The sequence below is a fragment of the Pelodiscus sinensis genome, chromosome 3 (assembly GCF_052426305.1).
Source record: "Pelodiscus sinensis isolate ZL-2025 chromosome 3, ASM5242630v1, whole genome shotgun sequence".
NCBI lineage: Eukaryota > Metazoa > Chordata > Testudines > Trionychidae > Pelodiscus > Pelodiscus sinensis.
Genome location: NC_143054.1, coordinates 120,546,361 through 120,564,157, shown reverse-complemented (window position 1 = coordinate 120,564,157; position 17,797 = coordinate 120,546,361). Strand labels below are relative to the sequence as shown.

At 44.9% G+C, this 17,797-nt stretch overlaps 1 protein-coding gene across 2 annotated transcripts in view; it reads left to right on the top strand.

Moving 5' to 3' along the window:
- SFT2D1 (SFT2 domain containing 1) overlaps window positions 1–17,797 on the top strand; it is a 39,043-nt gene that overhangs the window by 15,902 nt on the left and 5,344 nt on the right. For both annotated transcript variants that reach the window (XM_075924621.2, XM_075924622.2), the window contains 4 exons: window positions 3,535–3,617; window positions 9,171–9,252; window positions 14,616–14,651; window positions 15,342–15,400. In XM_075924621.2, coding sequence (XP_075780736.2) covers window positions 3,535–3,617; window positions 9,171–9,252; window positions 14,616–14,651; window positions 15,342–15,400 — 260 coding nt within the window. The remainder of the gene's footprint in view (window positions 1–3,534; window positions 3,618–9,170; window positions 9,253–14,615; window positions 14,652–15,341; window positions 15,401–17,797) is intronic.

The following is a 17,797-nucleotide window of genomic DNA, read 5'->3' as shown; positions in this document are numbered from 1 at the left end:
GATGGTCATCTGAAGAAGTGGACTGTACCCACGAAAGCTGATGATACCATCTACGTGTTTTGTTAGTCTATAAAGTGCTACAGTTCTTTGAGGGGGTCAACAAACATGTGGAGAAGGGGGGCAGGTCCAGTGGATATAGTATACTTAGATTTCTAGAAAGCCTTTGACAAGGTCCCTCGCCGAAGGCTCTTAAGTAAAGTTGTCATGGGATAAGAAGAAAGGTCCTCTCATGGATTGATAAGTGGTTAAAACACAAGAAACAAAGGTAGGAATAAATGGTACATTTTCAGAGTGGAGAGAGGTAACTAGTGGGGTCCGCCAAGGGTCTGTCCTGGGACCAGTCCTATTCAACTTATTTATAAATGATCTGGAGACGGGTAAATAGTGAGGTGGCAAAATTTGCAGATGATACCAAACTGTCAAGATAGTTAGGACCAAAACAGACTGTGAAGAGCTTCAAAAAGATCTCTCCAAACTAACTGATTGGTCAACAAAATGGCAAATGAAATTTAATATTGATAAATGTAAAGTAATGCACATTGCAAAAAATAATCCCAATCATACATATGATATGATGGGGACTAATTTATCTACAACTACAGGCAGTCCCCGAGTTACGCGGATCCGACTTATGTCGGATCCGCAGTTACGAACGGGGCCGTTCCTCTCCCTGGTCTCCAGCAGACCAGGGAGAGGAAGCAAAGCAGCGGAACACGTGGGCAGCGGACAGAGCTGTCCGCTGCCCACGCGCTCCGAGGCTTGGCTGTGCTTTGCCCCCCCCCCCCCCGGTCTGCAGACCAGGGGGACGGGGGCAAAGCAGAGCCAAGCCGCGGAGCGCCCGGCCAGCTGACAGCCCAGACGCGTCTGGGCTGTCCGCTGCCCGCGTGTTCTACCGCTTTGCTCCCCGTCCCCCTGGTCTGCAGACCAGAGGGACGGGGAGCAAAGCCACGGAGCCCGAGGGCAGCGGGACAGCCACGACGCGTCTGGGCTGTCCCGCTGCCCCCGTGCTCCGTGGCTTTGCTCCGGACACCTGTGGTACAGCAGCTGGGGCGCTGCCAGTTGGTCCCGTAGCGCCGCTCTGGGCGCTACTGGACCAACCGGGCAGCACCCCAGCTGTTCTGCCCCAGGCATTCTGATTCAGCCACTGCTGGTCAGATTCAGCAGCGGCTGAATCAGGACGCCTGGGGCAGAGCAGCTTGGGTGCTGCTGGGTTGGTCCAGTAGCGCCGAGGAGCGGCGGCGCTACTGGACCAACCCAGCAGCACCCCAGCTGCTCTGCCCCAGGCGTCCCCAAGTCAGCCGCTGCTGAAACTGACCAGTGGCTGACTACATGAAGCCCCTGCCCCGGGCTTCCTGGAATCAGCCGCTGATCAGTTTCAGCAGCAGCTGTCTTGGGGATGCCTGGGGTTCTTAAGTTGAATCTGTATGTAAGTCAGAACTGGCATCCAGATTCAGCCGCTGTTGAAACTGATCAGTTTCAGCAGCGGCTGAATCTGGACGCCAGTTCCGACTTACATACAGATTCAACTTAAGAACAAACCTACAGTCCCTATCTTGTACGTAACCCGGGGACTGCCTGTACTCGAGATAAAGATCTTGGAGTCATTGTGGATAGTCTCTGAAAATATCCACTCAGTTGGCAGTGGTAGTCAAAAAAACACACAGAATATTTGGAATTATTAAAAAACGGATAGAGAATAAGGCAGAACATTGTATTGCCTCTATTTAAAACCATGGTACATCCACATCTTGATTACTGCATACAGATGTTGTCGCCTAATCTCAAAAAAGATATATTGGCATTGGAAAAGATTCAGAAAAGGGCAACAAAAATTATCAGGGTTTGGAACGGGTCCTATATGAAGAGAAATTAAAAGGACTTGGCGTTTTAATCTTATAAAAGAGAAGACTAAGGGGGTATATGATAGAGGTCTATAAAATCTTGACTGATGTGGAAAAGGTAAATAAGGAAAAGTTATTTACTTGTTCCCACAAAATAAGAACATGGGGTCACAAATTAAATTAATAGGCAGCAGGTTTAAAACAATCAAAAGTAAGTATTTCTTCAGTCAACCTGTGGAACTCCTTGTCTGAGGATGTGGTGAAGGCTAGGACTTTAACAGGGTTCAAAAAAGAGCTAGATAGATTCATGGAGGTTAGGTCCATCAATAGCTGTTAGCCAGGATGGGTAGGAAGGGTGTCCCTAGCCTCTGTTTGTCTGGAAATGGATGACACTAATTAAAATGGAAATATACCAGTTTAATTTGCCTCCCTCTTCTATCTATTATATTGTTGTTTGTATGATTGCTTAATAAATGCATAAATGATGATTACCTGTTGTGTTCCCTCTCTGAGGCATCTGGCATTGGCCACTGTTGGCAGACAGGATACTGCGCTAGATGGACCTTTGGTCTGATCCAGTAGAGCCGTTTTTATGTTTGTTGAAATTCACTTTACTGCTAAAAAAAAGTAGGGTTGTCAAGCAATTGAGAAATTGTAATTGCATGATTTTAAAAACTATGCAGCTGATTGCACTTTTAATCACACTAAATGCTCTTTTAATCACACTAAATGCTATTAGAATACCATTTATTGAAATATTTTTGGCATTTTCTATTTTCTCAAATATAGGGTTCGGGAGAGGCATGGGGCTTCAGCCCTATGTCATTGCCTCCACCCTGCCCACAATTGGCATGCAATTGATATGCAATTGACATGTTGCTTGTGCTCTGGTCAACATTATCCTTTTGGTTTGTGTGAAGATTTAAAGTATTGGTTTTGTCTAAAGAAGCCCTTAATAGGTTGGCTTCAGGTTAGCTTCAGAAACTGCTTCTCTCTAATGTTGGTCATGGCAGTTCTGGTCAGCCAAGGGTTTTAAATTATCAATCCTCTAGTTTAAACAAGAGGGCTTGCTGCAAGGTGCTCTTGGGAGTGAGATGCTTGATTCAAACATACTTTCTCTTGTCCTTGCACGTGTTTGGTCTGCCAGCTGAGGTTTGTTGACTAAGACTCTCTTAACTGTTATGATTGGAGTGTGAGTGGGATAAGTGAGAGAGTATTTTCTTAGTAGTTTGGGAGGGATTGTGGATATTGGTCCAGTATGACTTCATGGATAACTTCCTTTCACATAATGTACAGGAGCCTCAAACTTGGAAATCATGGGTTTTAATGAAACTGGAAGTCTTGCTTCTATACCATAACATAATAAGCATCTATACAATTAAAGCTAAAAAGTACCTGAAAATAGGCCGCTTACACAATGTTGTCTGTAGAAATGTTGATGGGGATTTATTTTCACATCTCTACAATAATATTGGGGCATCTCCGATACATTATTGGCAAGTGAGATGTAGTAATCTAGAGGGAGGTATTCATCTACTGGATAGCTAGTGTAGTCTCTGTCTATAGTATATGACCATCATAGGTCATTGTGACTTGCCTTTCACTTGAAATTTATAGCTTACATTTATTTTCAGGCATACTAATCTGGATGGACTAGCAACTGAAAGTATGAACAATTGTTTTTCTTGTGCAGGGGACAGGATTTCTTTGGCTTCCCTCAGGGCTGAAACTTTTTGCAGTGTTTTACACCATAGGAAATATTTCTGCATTAGTCAGGTATGCATTATTTTCCTAATTACTACTAATAAGTTCTGCTATTTTAGAATCTGAAATTCTAGCTGCCAGATTGTGTTTAACATTGAATATTTAAATGTGAAGAACAATACTGTTGGTAATTTCAGGTTATATGTATTTTGAACTTCAGATTTTCATGATATTTGTACACTAATTAAAATGGAAATACACCAGTTACTTATTTGTCTCTCTCTTCTACCCAGTTGTATTGTTGTTCATATGATTGTTTCATAAATGCATCCTGATTTTGCTTTAAGTAAAAGCTTTATCTGGCATGACTGGGGAATGGAGAGGTGTTGGTTTGCCAAATATTCTGCTGCAGGAGAAGTAGAGGGCTCCAGCCAGTGGTGCACGCTCTTGTGTGAGGCCCGAGGATGCGGGGTTTGAGATGCAGGAGGGGGCTAGGGCACAGGAAGGGTTTTGGGTGCCAACTCTGGGCAGGGCTCACCTTGGGCAGCTCCCTGTAAGTAGTGTGTTGCTACTGCTCCTTCGTAGAGTTGTGGCTAGGCACCTCTGCGTGTTGCCTTTGCAGGCACCGTACCTGCAGCTCCTGTTGGCCGCAGCTCCTGTTGGCCACAGTTCCTGGCCATTGGAACTGCAGAACCAAGGGTGGACATAGAAACCTTGTGACTGTTCCTCTGAGTAAGAGTAGCAAGGACATATCACTGCTTCTGGGGAGTCATGGAGAGATAGGGAGGAAGCTTGCCAGCCAGTGTTCCCTCAAAGGCTTTTCCATCCATGAGCAGAATGAGTTTTGTCTTGTGCGCCAATATTGAGATGATGTGCGCTTGTTTGGATGTGTGCCACTGTAGTGCCCAAGTTTGTAACAAATATCTTATATATTTTTAAATGTTATGGACAAAAGAATATTAAAACAAGGGATAATTAACAAGGTGAATGACTTTAGATGTTTATTTACTATGAAGTCAAATGAAGGAAAAAATACTGCAAAACTTTCTATAGCCAACTTCCTCTGTTTATAGCACTCTCCCAGACCATCCCTCAGCTGGGGTTACGCTTCTGTTAAATCTGGGTCTCCTTTCAGCAAGACAAAACTCACTACGCTCATGGATTGGAAGTCTTAGAGGGAACACTGTTCCCCTGCAGCATTCTTTTAAGTGAATTAGGAAAATATCTAGGGTCTAGCTCTAGTGGACCCAGAGGGGCCCTGATAACCATCTTCAAATACGTTAAAACTGTTAGAGGGGATGAGGATCAATTGTTTTCCACATATACTGATGGTAGGACAAGTCATGTCCCCAATCTGCAGCAAGGCAGACTTGATGACCTCGCAATATCCCTTCAAGACCTACAGTTCTAAGATTTTGGACATTTAAAGCAACAGGTGTATTAAAGAAAATGTTCACATAGCGATGCTAGATTAAATACAACTTAAATTAACTACTCATGGTTTTTTACTTTTGAGGTATCGCTTTAATAGCCATCAAAGAATTATTGTAATAAGGAGTGATTATAACCTATCATCTTTAAGAGTATTAAATTAACCCATATGGATATCTGGCTCAACCTTCAAATGATAAATCATCAACCCATGCCCCTCTGTGTAACCCCTCCCTCCTCCCATCCTGCCCCTGCAATCTCCTTCACCTCCCTCCTGTGTCCCCAGTGCATATATCGGCATGGTAGCAATGTTGGGACTCTCAGCCCGCTGGGAGTATCTCTGGGGCGAGGAGATGCGGGGTGGGGACAGAGTCTCTTCCCTATCTGTCCCAGTCCTTTGCCTGCAGGATGGGAATGGGGCGGCCAGAACTCGGGGCTGGCTCCAGCCTGCAGTGAGCAGTGTGGCACAGCCTGGGCCCTGGATCTGCAGAGCGGGCCCAACCTCACCTCCTCCCAAAGGAGGAAGCTTGTATCGCAGGGGGAGGAGTGTTACCCTTTAGCTTCCTGGAACTTCACGCCCAGATTGTAGCCCCAGGAATGCTTGTGCCTCACCTGCCCTGCCTTCCCCAACAGCTCTGGCCCCCAGAGCAGCCTCATTCAACCATGTGGCCTCATTGGCCAGGCTGCGTGGCTGCCACAGAGCAGGAACTGGGGGCCGTGTTGAGACTGCTCCAGCAGGGACAGCCTCACCGTAGCTGAGCCAGAACACACCACTCACTTTCCAGCAGGAAAGCGAGTGGTAAGTGCTGCTTTGCAAAGGAAGTGGGCAGGCACAGAATTTTTTGTGCATGGCCGTGCAGGTGTGCACCTTAGAGGGAACACTGCTTCCAGCCCAATTTCAGTAATTAATCACTAATGTAGACATCTGAGTATAGGCATCTTATGATAGGAAGTGTCCTGTTTTTCATTATAAAAAAAAAAAAAAAAAGCTAGTCCAGTTTCCCTTATCCACTGGTCCCCTTGTCTCCAACACATTACATCATTTGCTTGCTACATGATTAGTAAAAGAGTAGTCCAGTAGTTGACTACCCGATAAGCCTAGGCTTATCAGGCAGTCAAGTTGATGACTAGCATTCATTCCTTCTTCTCCCACTGCCTCTATACCTATATCAGAGGCAGCAAGGAGTGCAGAGAGGTTTGTGGGGAGAGGAAGCAGGAGCTGGCTTAAAAGTTGGTTCCCCACAGCACAGTCTTCTCTGTAGTTTGGAGGAGGGTGCAGGGACAGACTGGGAAGGCAGAGGCACAGCAGGGAACCCAGTGCAAAGGCAGAGGTTCAGCAGTTGGCAGAGTCGACATTTCCGAGGCAGAGAGAGGCACAGCAGTTGTGATGTGGCACGAGTAGGGACTGTAACAGTCCCAGGTTCCCTGCTGTGCTTTGGCCTGTGAAAGAGCAGCTCTTACTAAATTTCAAAGGCAGAGATCGGGAGGAGGAGGAGGGGAGAACCTGCTGCTGGAAGCAGGGCTGGACTGGGGCATCGGGGGAGGGGGAGTCGTCTCGTCGGGGGAGCAGGGCTGACTGGGGGGTAGGGGGTGGGAAATGGGCTGCCAGAAGCAGGGGGCTGGGGGGAGTACTGACCTGGGCACATGCAGACCTGGGCACACAAGTGAGTCTGACCCTGGGGGTTCCATTTTGCGCCCGCGCCCCCCCCCCCCTCCGCATAGCCTCCCTCGAGTAGTTGCGAACTGCCTGGCTAGCAGACACACTCACGCACCATGAGCACATCTGCCAGCCAGGCAGTTCGCAGCTAAGGATTGATACACCTAATAATAATAAAACTTACCTAATTAGAAAATACTGGACATTTTATATGTCCAGTATTTTCTCAATTTGGTTTCTGGACAAAACCCTCAAATACCGGACTGTTGAGTACAAAACTGGACACCTGGCAACCCTACCACTCCTTGCACCCTCCCTCCTAGCCAGATACCCTACTCCCAGTCTGCTCCTGCTCCCACCTCCTGGAGTGCCCATGCGGTGCCGGGTCCCCCAAGCCCTGGCCCAGGCTGGGCAGAGGATGCAGCTGGGTGAGACACTGAAAATGTATTAATTTTTAATTCCTTTTTTTATATGCGTTTCTATTTTTGGGCTGCAAAAAACAGTACAGGCAGTCCCCGGGTTACATGGATCCGACTTACATCAGATCCCTACTTACAAACGGGGTGAGGCAACCCCGCACTAGCTGCTTCCCCCCAGCAGACCAGGGAGACACGAAGCTAGCGTCCCTCCCCCCCACAGCAGACCAGGGAGACGCGGAGCGGCTTTTCTCAGCAGACACCTCAGCTTGAGAATAAAGGACTGAGGGAAGAGAGGTGTGGGAGGAGAAAACTGAGCTCTGGAGAAATGTTTGGCTAGAGTTTCCCCTACAATATGTACCAGTTCCGACTTACATACAAATTCAACTTAAGAACAAACCTACAGTCCCTATCTTGTACGTAACCCGGGGACTGCCTGTACTGGAAAAAAAAAATAGGTTTAACTCAAGTAAAAAGTTTGGGAAACCCTGTTCTAGCCAGCTTTCTAGCCATCTTACAGTCCATTTATCCAATCCATATTCCCTTAACTTGCTGGCAAGAATATTGTGGGTGACTGTATCAAAAGCTTTGCTAATGATGGCACTGGGGGCTTTGGGAGGACCAGAAACAACTTGTTTGAATATTCATCATTTGCTTAATGAATATGCAAATTAATGTTACCAGTCCTCCAAAAGCTGGTGAATGGGTTTACTGGTCCCTGTGTCAAAAAGTTTGGGAACCCCTGCTTTACAGAAACTAGCCAATGGGAGCTGAGAGACTTTTTTTTTTTTTTTTTTTTTTTTTTTTGCTAGGGATGGGGGCAGTGTGTGAATCCTCCCCCTCCTCCCCAGGCACCTAGAGCAAAAAGCCACAGGGAGCAGCCAGACATTTTGAGCAGCCTGGCATGGCAGGTATGGAGCCTGCTTTGAGGTTTCGCAGGGCTGTTGGCTGGAAGTTGCCTAAGGCATAGTGTCCTGACCATAGCCTGCCTCTAGCATGCCAGCCTGTTCCTCCCCCAAATCTTTGCCCCAGGTAATCACCCCTTCTTGCCTCAGGTCACCATCTAAACCCTCTGCATTCTGTTCCTGTCCTTGCCCAGATCACAACTCCCTCTGAGACCCTGAAACTCCCCCTAACCCTCTCCCTCAGGCCAGAATCCTCTCCTGTACCCATGCCCCTTCTGGACCCTGCACCCCAAGCACCTATCCCAGATCACAACCTTTTCTTCACCCATACTCACTCTGAGACCCCACACCTCTCCTGTACCTCAGTCCCCTTCCCCAAGCTCCTTTTGGTACCCAATCTCCATCCCCTTGATCAAGTGTAGCGCTTGACCAATTTGCAAAATGTTAGAGTGGTACCCCTCCCATCAAAAATTGTCCTTTAGTCTACTTGATCTGGTGATTGAGCTCAGGCAAAGGAATGGAGTTCCCCTGTTGGCTTGACTATGTAATAATAAAAGCTTCAGAGGGGTAGCAGAGTTAGTCTGTAACTGGAAAAACTTAAACAACAAATAGTCTTGCAGCACCTTAGAGACTAACAAAACATGTAGATGGTATCTTGAGCTTTTTGAGGGCACAGCCCACAGAAATGGGTTGTGCCCACAAAAGCTCATGATGCCATCTACATGTTTTGTTACTCTCTAAGGTGCTTCAAGGCTATTTTTTGTAGTTGCTGTTTTTTAAATATAACAACATATTTTCACTGCCTGGAAGCTCAGAAGAGGTTGGAGTTTTTGACAACTTTTACCACCAGAAACTTTTTTTTTTAAAGTTCTGTTCAGGTTTGGCATTGGACATACCCAGCCTGATAAATCTTTCAATTTAGAACCCTTCAGGTTTCCTCAGTTCTGGTGAATTTTATTTTTAAGTCAAATCTAGATTGACTTGACTCAAACTGGTGTCCCTTTGATACATCTAGGAATATTTTTGAAGAGGAGATGCACATATAGGCTGATTGCTGGGATATATGTAAAGAATAGTCATCTTGGACCCTCTTACTGGTAGTTTTTGAAGTGATATGCCTTTCTCTAGCTTAAAGATTGGATGGCTTTGTTACCTGTTTTGATTCTTTGCAAAAATTAGCTGAATGTTTATTACTGTTTATTCCTTTTTTCATTAGCACATGTTTCTTGATGGGGCCTGTGAAGCAGTTGAAAAAAATGTTTGAGCCAACAAGATTAATTGCTACAATTGTTATGCTGGTAAACTACATTTACTAATTTTTTAAAAACTTTAAAATATTACTGCATGGGCTGGGGTTGGAGGAGAGGCATCAGATCCAAGATGGATTGGAAAGAAGAATTGCCTGATGCACAATAAGGGTACATCTACACTACGCAGCTATTTCAGAATATCGGAGGTATACCGAAACAGCTACCCCATATCTTAACAAGTCACCTGTTACTTCAAAATATTTTTTGAAATAACGGGCATGCTATTTTGGCATCCCTGTATCCCTCATTCCACGAAGGCTAAGAGAGATTTTGAAATAGTGTGTTATTTTGAAATCTGGCACTGTGTAGAAGCTTCAAATTTCAAAATAAGATAGTTTGAAATAGAATCGAAGTAAGATACGCAATTTGTGTAGTACAAATTGCGTATCTTATTTTGAGTTAGGGTGCTGTGTAGATGCATCCTATTTTTTTATTCGATTATTATGTTCTGGATTAATAATCATTTTTTAACATTACCCAGTCTTTCTCATCAGATTCTATTTTCAGTTGCTCACAAATTTTGCCAAACTTCATATTTTGGCTGAAATTTTCCATGCCAGGTAATTCAGTTGAAAAGTTTTAGTACCAGGATAAGTTGGAGCAGGTATCTGAATTTTGCCAGGCTGCTTTGATGTGAGGTTGTGTCTTTTGCCATCCCTCTAAAAATTCCTCCAATCCCCACAGTTTGGCCAGATTCTAAACCTTTGTGACCTCACATTGCTTATCATCAGTGGAGACTTGTTAGAGCATCACCGGTAAAATCAGCTGGGGCTGAGCAGAAATTTCTCAAAAGTTAAATGAAATACAGAATTACTAATCTGTAGAAAATTTGAGTTCTTGTTGCATTTGTGAATCTTTTTTTGTTTTGTTTTTTCCTGAAATGTTTGATTGGGAGCGAGTGGGGGCAGAAATTCCAGTTTCTGGTCAGCTCTAGATTCTGCCTGACTGCCACAGCGTTCCTCTGTGGTATTGGGCTGGTCACTTCAAAAAATAACCTTTTCACACATGAGTACTAATTGTATGTTCTGAGTGCCTGACTTAAAACTCTAGGATCTAATTTGTAGAAGTGGTGAGTACTTCAGCTGCAATGGAAGTCAGTGGGAACTGTGTTCAGAACATAAAGTGCTATCTAATGCTAAGACTTGGAAAAATCAGGTTCTAGGTGTCCCCGATTGGGCACACAAAACTAATGGATACTTTGGACCTTAATTTCTCTGTCCCTTTGGAGCTTAATTTCTCTGTCCCTCAGTTCCATAGCTGTAATGTGGGGATAATACCCAGTCATCTCACAAGGTTTTGTGCAGATCAGTTCATTTAATATTTGTGAAACACTCACTGTAATGATAATGCCATAGAACTACTAATTTCCTCATGATCCTTTCTATTTTCAGAGCACAGGCCATACGTTGAACCATGAAGTTAAAACAAAATATTGTATACCTGTTCTTTTAATGAACAAAATCCATTCTGTACACCAAATTAGGCTAATTTTGAGCACAGGTCATGTAATTAAAGACTATCATAATGCATATGTGCACAGAGGCCAAATTAAAAACTGCACAGACCAACCTTATTTCTGGAATTTTGTGACTTCTGAGTGCTAGACTTAACAATTTGAAAGTTACTTACATGTATTTTAATGTAATTTATGTTGTTACAGCTCTGTGTGGTTATATGCATTGTACATCTGCACAGGAAAATAGTCTTTGTTCCAAAGAATTTAAAATAGAGATGTTAAGGACTATCCGACAAACATATGCTTATCGGATACAGGCAGTCCCCGGGTTACATCAATCCGACTGATGTCAGATCCCTAGTTACAAACGGGGGGGGGGCGCAGCTAGTGCGGGGTGCCTCCCCCATTGTTGCCGCCTCTGGCGGCGTGGGGGGCGCTTCCCTCCAGCAGACCAGGGAGATGCAGAGCGGCTTTTCTCGCCGCGGAGGACAAGGGTCTGCTGGGGGGAACAAGACACCAGCCAAAAGGGGGCACCCCAGAGCGGAAAAATTAATTTCCTAGGGAACAGCAGGAGCAGCAGGCAGTGAGACCCCATTGTGTTACAGTCCTCACCTTGGGAGCAACAGCTCTTTCCCTCTTCAGCACTAGAGCTGCAAGTATCTTGTTAGCGTCACATGAAATTAACAAGTCCTTTCCAGCCTGGCAGAGGTGAAGCTGAAAAATTACCCAGTGGTGTGGGTGGGCAAGAATGGGGAGGAGCAGGACAGAAGGGAAGAGGGGATAAGCCTCAACCCAACACCCTGGCTGGAGCGGAGCAGGGTAAGCCCCGAGGGGATGGGTCTGGTTGCAAAGTGGGTGAGTGGACAATGAGGACCCACCTGTGGCTAAACTCCTGTTCCCAACACAGAATTTTTCTTTAAAATTAATCCTGTGGATAAATTCACACACACTTTTCACAGGAAGGGATTTCCGTTTTCTGCTCAGCAGAATACAACAACAGCTTTGATTGTATCTCTATTTCACTATGCTCTCCAATGACTATTGTTTACACTTAATACCCATTTCACTGAACCATCTGTAGCAAATTCTATTTGGAACAGTAATATGCATTGAATAAACTTTTTTTATTTATAAAAACAAAGATTCTGACTATTAAATGAATAACTGGGATCCCAGGTACCCCAAAAGGAAGATTTGGATATAGCATGAAACACTGAAACTTATGATCAGTTTTTAATTAAAATATCAACCAAAAAAACCTTCATATCAAAACAGTATGTGTTTTTCTTAGAATAAGGAAGTTGTATGAGAATCAGGGTCTTTTCCACCTAACTCCAGCTCTCCCCCCCACCCCCAAAAAATATGTACCAGTTCCGACTTACATACAAATTCAACTTAAGAACAAACCTACAGTCCCTATCTTGTACGTAACCCGGGGACTGCCTGTAGTTGACTAGTTGCTCTCCCCTCCATCCCCCTTGCTGCCTCTATCTGATAGAGGCAGCAAGGGTGGGGAGAGAAGGAGGTACTTCAAAGTGGCAGCGTAGCACAGAACCTGGGATCAGCTGTACAACGCTGCCCCTTTGAAATGCCACGGTGGTGTTTCAAAGGGGAAGCGCCATCCTATCGACTCATCGAATAGTCAATGCAAAAATGCATTAACTATTCGATTAGTGAATTACTCGATACTTAGCATCCTTAATTTAAAATGGGACTAAAGTGAGAAAAATGGAAACATTGCAGACAATAATGACTATTTACACATTATTTGTTCCTTTAGAACAACCTTTTTAATATTGGGGACTGGTAAACCTATTCAGTCTACCTATTCAGTCTTTTTTGGTGAACCAGCCTTGTTTTATTTGAATATTCATTATGCAAATAATGAATATGGAAATAAAATGTTGCCAATCCACCCAAAGCCCTGGCCCCCAGAGCCCACTAGTGCCAGCCCTACCCCTAGAATCCTTCACCCTTCCACTATCCCCTAGTGCCATCCCCTGCACCCAACCCTCTGTGCCAGTCTCCCATCCTCAGAGCGCTGCAGTGCCAGCCCCTATCTCTACCACCTCAGTGTCATCTCCCCACCCCTACGAACTCTCCCACAAGATCCCCCAGTTCCAGACGCCTGTTTCTAGAGCCCCACTGCACCCAGCCCCCAATATTAGCCCCATCCCCAGAGCCTCCAGTGCCAGTTCCTGTTCCTAAAGCCCCCTGCTCCCAGAGCCCACCCTGTTCCCAAAGCTCCCCACCTCAGGAGCCCCCCAAGTACTAGCACTGCTTCTGGAGCCCCCAGTGCCTTCCCTGCTTCCTTCACCTAGTCCTACGTTGCCTCAAAGCCCCCAGCTGAGCACAGCTGCTTGGGTTGCAGCTGCTCTGGGTGCTAGGGCTGGGGAATGCAGCCCAGCTCCTCCTCTTCCACCCCAGCTTTTGGGAGAGGTGCATCCTGACCCTGTGCCTCAGCCAACCAGCACCGGGCAGGGGTGGGGTCTCCTCCCAACCACAGAAGAGCAGTTCCCTGCACAGGGAACCACTCTTCAGCAGCTGAGAGGAGACCCCGCACTGTGCAGCCCTCCCGCCCCAGGGGAAAGGTGTTGGTTGGCTGAGAAGTGGGGCAGAACACGCCTCTCTCAACAACCATGGCAGGCTGGAGGTGCTGGGTGGTGGTCCCCAGGACAGCCGGTTTGCAGATCGGCTGTTAAGAACCGTAGCTTTAGAAGTCACGTAAGACTTGTCTACATATACACATAATTTGCTGCAAAATGGGTTATATACATGTCTACCACCGCCATTCTGCTATCCATGTGGACCTTGCTGCCATGCTCCAGAAGTTCTCTAGTGAACTTTAATCTATTCTGTTTTGAAACAGGAGCCAGATTCAAGTGCTTTTGGAAACTGATAGTGCATGGGTATTTAGATGGATATTTTAGCAAGCTGCAGACTAGTGTGGGGTGATTTTACACTCCAGTTTGTCACTATTCATGTAGGCATTTCAGTGAGCACAGTTTTAGTGGAGCGAAGAGGATGGAAAACAGATTAGGGGAAATCGTTAGATGACTAAATCAAGGCAACAGTGAACTATACGCTGTTGCATTTTATACTTGATAAATCCTGGGATTATAAACCATTTTATTTGTAATCACTTAATTGTAATGCTATACCTTTCCTTGCTGTAACATTAAATAGAAAGGGTAGCTGGAAAGCATAAATGTGAAAAACATGTAGAGAAAAACTGTGCATTATAGAGATAATATTTCTAGCAAGATAGAAAGCTCTTCTTGGCCTGTACTTTGCTTTGAAGTTAACACTCTATTTACAATTGCAAAACTCTTGGGATTTTAATTAGAACAACAAACTATTCTGTTCATTAATCTGGCCCTTACATTATTTGGCATTGCGTATTGCAAGATACTGAAGTTAATTATACTTGGCATCCTCCTTTGTCCTATTAAAATGCAAACAGGCCACTGATAGGAAATAACAGCCACATACGTAGCTTGAAGTTTCATATGATCTTTATTGAATACAAAGCTCCCTAGTGGGCCTTTTTTCACTATTACTGGAAGATAAAAACATTGGCAAAAACAAAGTCTGTGTTTGCCAAATACTATAATTGTGAATGGATGTTTTAAACAATGGATTGTGCATCGTTATGCTGGTGACTGTTCTGTCAAGGATGGGTATTCTAAATTTTAGATTCACAGTAACATTCTTTGTGGCATTAATTCTCAGGATTAAGTTCAGAGTGTTGATGCTAAAGAAAAGTCTATTACTGGTGTCCTTGTTTCAGATAATTAATTTGAAAATGCTGATAACTTATTGAGAACATATGTAAACTATTTGCTTCATGGAATATTTGCACATTACAGACACTGATTTTTTCTTTGTTCCTCAGTTATGTTTGATATGCACCCTGTGTGCTGTATTCTGGGTAAGTGATGAACTCAAACCCTTTGTCCTTTTTAAGAGCAAGCTGGCTTTCATAGGTTTTTGGCTTTGGCAATACTCTGTATTTCATCTAATACTTTAGAATAGTTCTAGGACTGTGTCATTAAAGTTCTCATCCCACGAGGAATAACGGGGCTGCCAACAAAGGGCTTTGATGTCGGCAGGGGAGCGTCCAGACTAGCGCACTGAGCGGACAAACAGCTGATCAGCTGTTTGTCGGCTCAGCGCGGCAGCCATGTAAATTTAAATGAAGCGGCGATTATTTAAATCGCCGCTTCATTTCCCTTTGCCTACAACCCTCATCTACATGGCTCCGTCGATGGAGCCATGTAGTCTAGACACAGCCTAATGTTGCTGAGACTGTGTATTGATGGTGATTATAAAGGAGATGATAGTTGGGTTATTGGAACAGGTTGTTGTGAAGTTTCAGAAATAGGGAAGACTTGACTATCAAAGGTGATAATTAGCTGTCTTCAGCTGAAATGATCAAATTTTTCTAACAATTGTTATAGTTATTGCATAGTGTAAGGAAGCTCTGTTTAAGCACACACACCACTTAATTAAGGAGACTGATCATTGTGGATCAGCGAAGGTTTTGGAGTGAACTTCTAGTTGCTAACCTAATTTATTTTGTATAAATCAATTTTAATCTGCAGTGTTTCTTTTGTTTTAGTGGGGTAAGAAAGGCTTGGCCCTGCTATTCTGCATCCTCCAGTTCTTAGCAATGACCTGGTAAGGTTTTCTACACATCATCTTGAATTGTTTTACTTGCTACATAAACTTGTCATGTATTTAAGAGGTACATGTGAAAATACTTAATGTAGATAAGGCCTAATTCTGCCCACAAGTCACATATTGCTCTAATTTAAATTGCATATGTGCAGTTGGGCAGGATTTAGCTCAAAATACCTTGCAGAAAAGTGTTTGGTAGCTACAGATATCTGCTGTAGGACTACTTGTGGGTGGTGTTGGGTGGGTTTTATTTTATTTTATTTTATTTTATTTTTTATTTTATTTTTTATTTTATTTTATTTTATTTTATTTTATTTTTAGTTCCAGACTAACATGGCTACCCCTTTGAAAATTGTAGAAAATGTGGTGATTAATTTACTGGGTCTGAGAGAGTGATGGGTAAGGTGCCCTGGTGAAAGGTGGAACATCCAGAGTCCCCTTGTTCTGACTGTTGAAATATTTAATACAAGTAAAGTGCACCAGCTTCAATTATGAGAGACTAACAGGGCACTATATCAGAATATGCCATAGCTCAGTGGTTAGAGTACTCTCCTAAAACATGGAAAACCCTTGTTCAAGTCTTTCCTCTCCCTCAAGAGAGGATTGTTAGGGGGGATTGAACCCAGATCTCCCACGTCCCAGATCTGCACCAGTTTAAAAGTTAAGGAAGGTACAGCCACCTACTCTTCTTCTGGCAGGATTTTGACTGGGGACTGATGTGAGAGGCATACTCTGAACTGGGGATCATAGAATCCTAGAATACTAGGACTGGAAGGGACCTCGAGAGGTCATGTTCAGTTGTGGTTAATCAGGTATTGGAGTAGTGGATAGAATTTCCATCGACTACTCGATTAGTTGATAAGGAGGCAGGGGAACGCTTACTACTATTACGTTTAAACTGCAGAGCTATAGCAAAGTTAGCTCTCGGAGGCAGCATAAGCCAGGACTAAGCAGTCGCTAAACTACAGAACCGCAGCATCCCGAAGTCGGTGCAAACCAGGACTGGTTAGTCTGGCTTGTGCCAGCCCCAGAAGCTAACCCTGCTGCAGGCTCTTACTACATTTTAAAATGCAGAGCCACAGTGGGGTTAGCTCCTGGGGTGGCACGAGTCTGGACTGAACAGTCCCAGCTTGATCCAGCTCCTGGACCCTGCAACTCTGCCCCCTCCAGTCGCCCCCAGTGGAGATAGTGCTGGAAGGAACCAGCTTTTAAGTCTGCTTCCCTCCCCTTTGCTGCTTCTGATACAGACTCGACTACTCTCTCGCATCCCTACTCAGAACACACCTATTGGATTGGGTCCCACAGGTAAGATAGGTGGACAAATGCTAGTGGTCTGGCTAGCAGATGACATTGGGGATAGGCAACTGGATGGTTACAGCAAGATAAAAATGCATGAGCCAACAGGCAAAAACTTCAATACCCTGGGAACTTTCACAGCAGACAGTTGGGTGTAATGAAGGAATAGGGTGGGAGTTATGAATCACATTTGGTACCTGGGAAGACAGATACGTTTGTGAACCTGGGCAGTCGTGATTTTATATAGGAAAATCAGGTATGGTTTTCCTGTATTAGCACCAGGAAAGAGGGACACACTTTTTTCAAACTCTGGCCAATGTGTGATTGAAATAGCTTACAGGTTGGAGTTTAGGAAGGCAGATACTGGACAGTGAGTTCGGCTGCATGCCCAAGCTAGTGCAGGAGTGTAGTGCAGGGGTGAGGCTTTAAATCTTGAGTTCCCAGAGGTAAACAGAAGAAAATTCTGAGCTTACTGGTGAACCCTATTAGCCTGGAGGAATAAGAGAAGACATTAAGTCACTGCAGGTAGAGATGCCTTTCAGATATACCCTTGTGTCCTTTCTCATGGGAAGAAGTGAGGATTCAGAAATAGGCTGAAGTGGGCCATCCTTGAGCTGGGGATCAGCTGTGCAACAGCTGCCCCTTGGAAATGCCACCTCTGCGTGTTTGAAAGGGTCAGCTGTGGACCCTGGGGTCAGCTGGGAACTCCCCAGCTGATCCCAACCTCTGCATGGCATTTCCCCAGAACCTGGGGTCAGCTGCAGAGTCCCCAGCCGATTCTGGATTCAGCTGAAATGCTGCCTGGAACTGGGGTGAGCTGGAGAATCCCCCTGCTGACCCCGGACTCCATGGCTTTGAAATGCACAAGAGCTCCCGCTGGGGAGTCTTGAACATTTCAAAGCAGGCACCTGCCTGCAGCCCAGAGTCAGCAGGACTTCCCGCTGGCCCTGGGCTGTACACAGAGTTCCACATTCCTCCTTTGAAATGTATAAGAGCCCCTGCTATGGACAGGGGAGAGGCGCCTTTCATCTTGCCCTGAGCTGCTATGTTAAGAGATAATGGTATCTTGCTCTCTCTCCACTTGCTTCCCCCTGGGCTGCT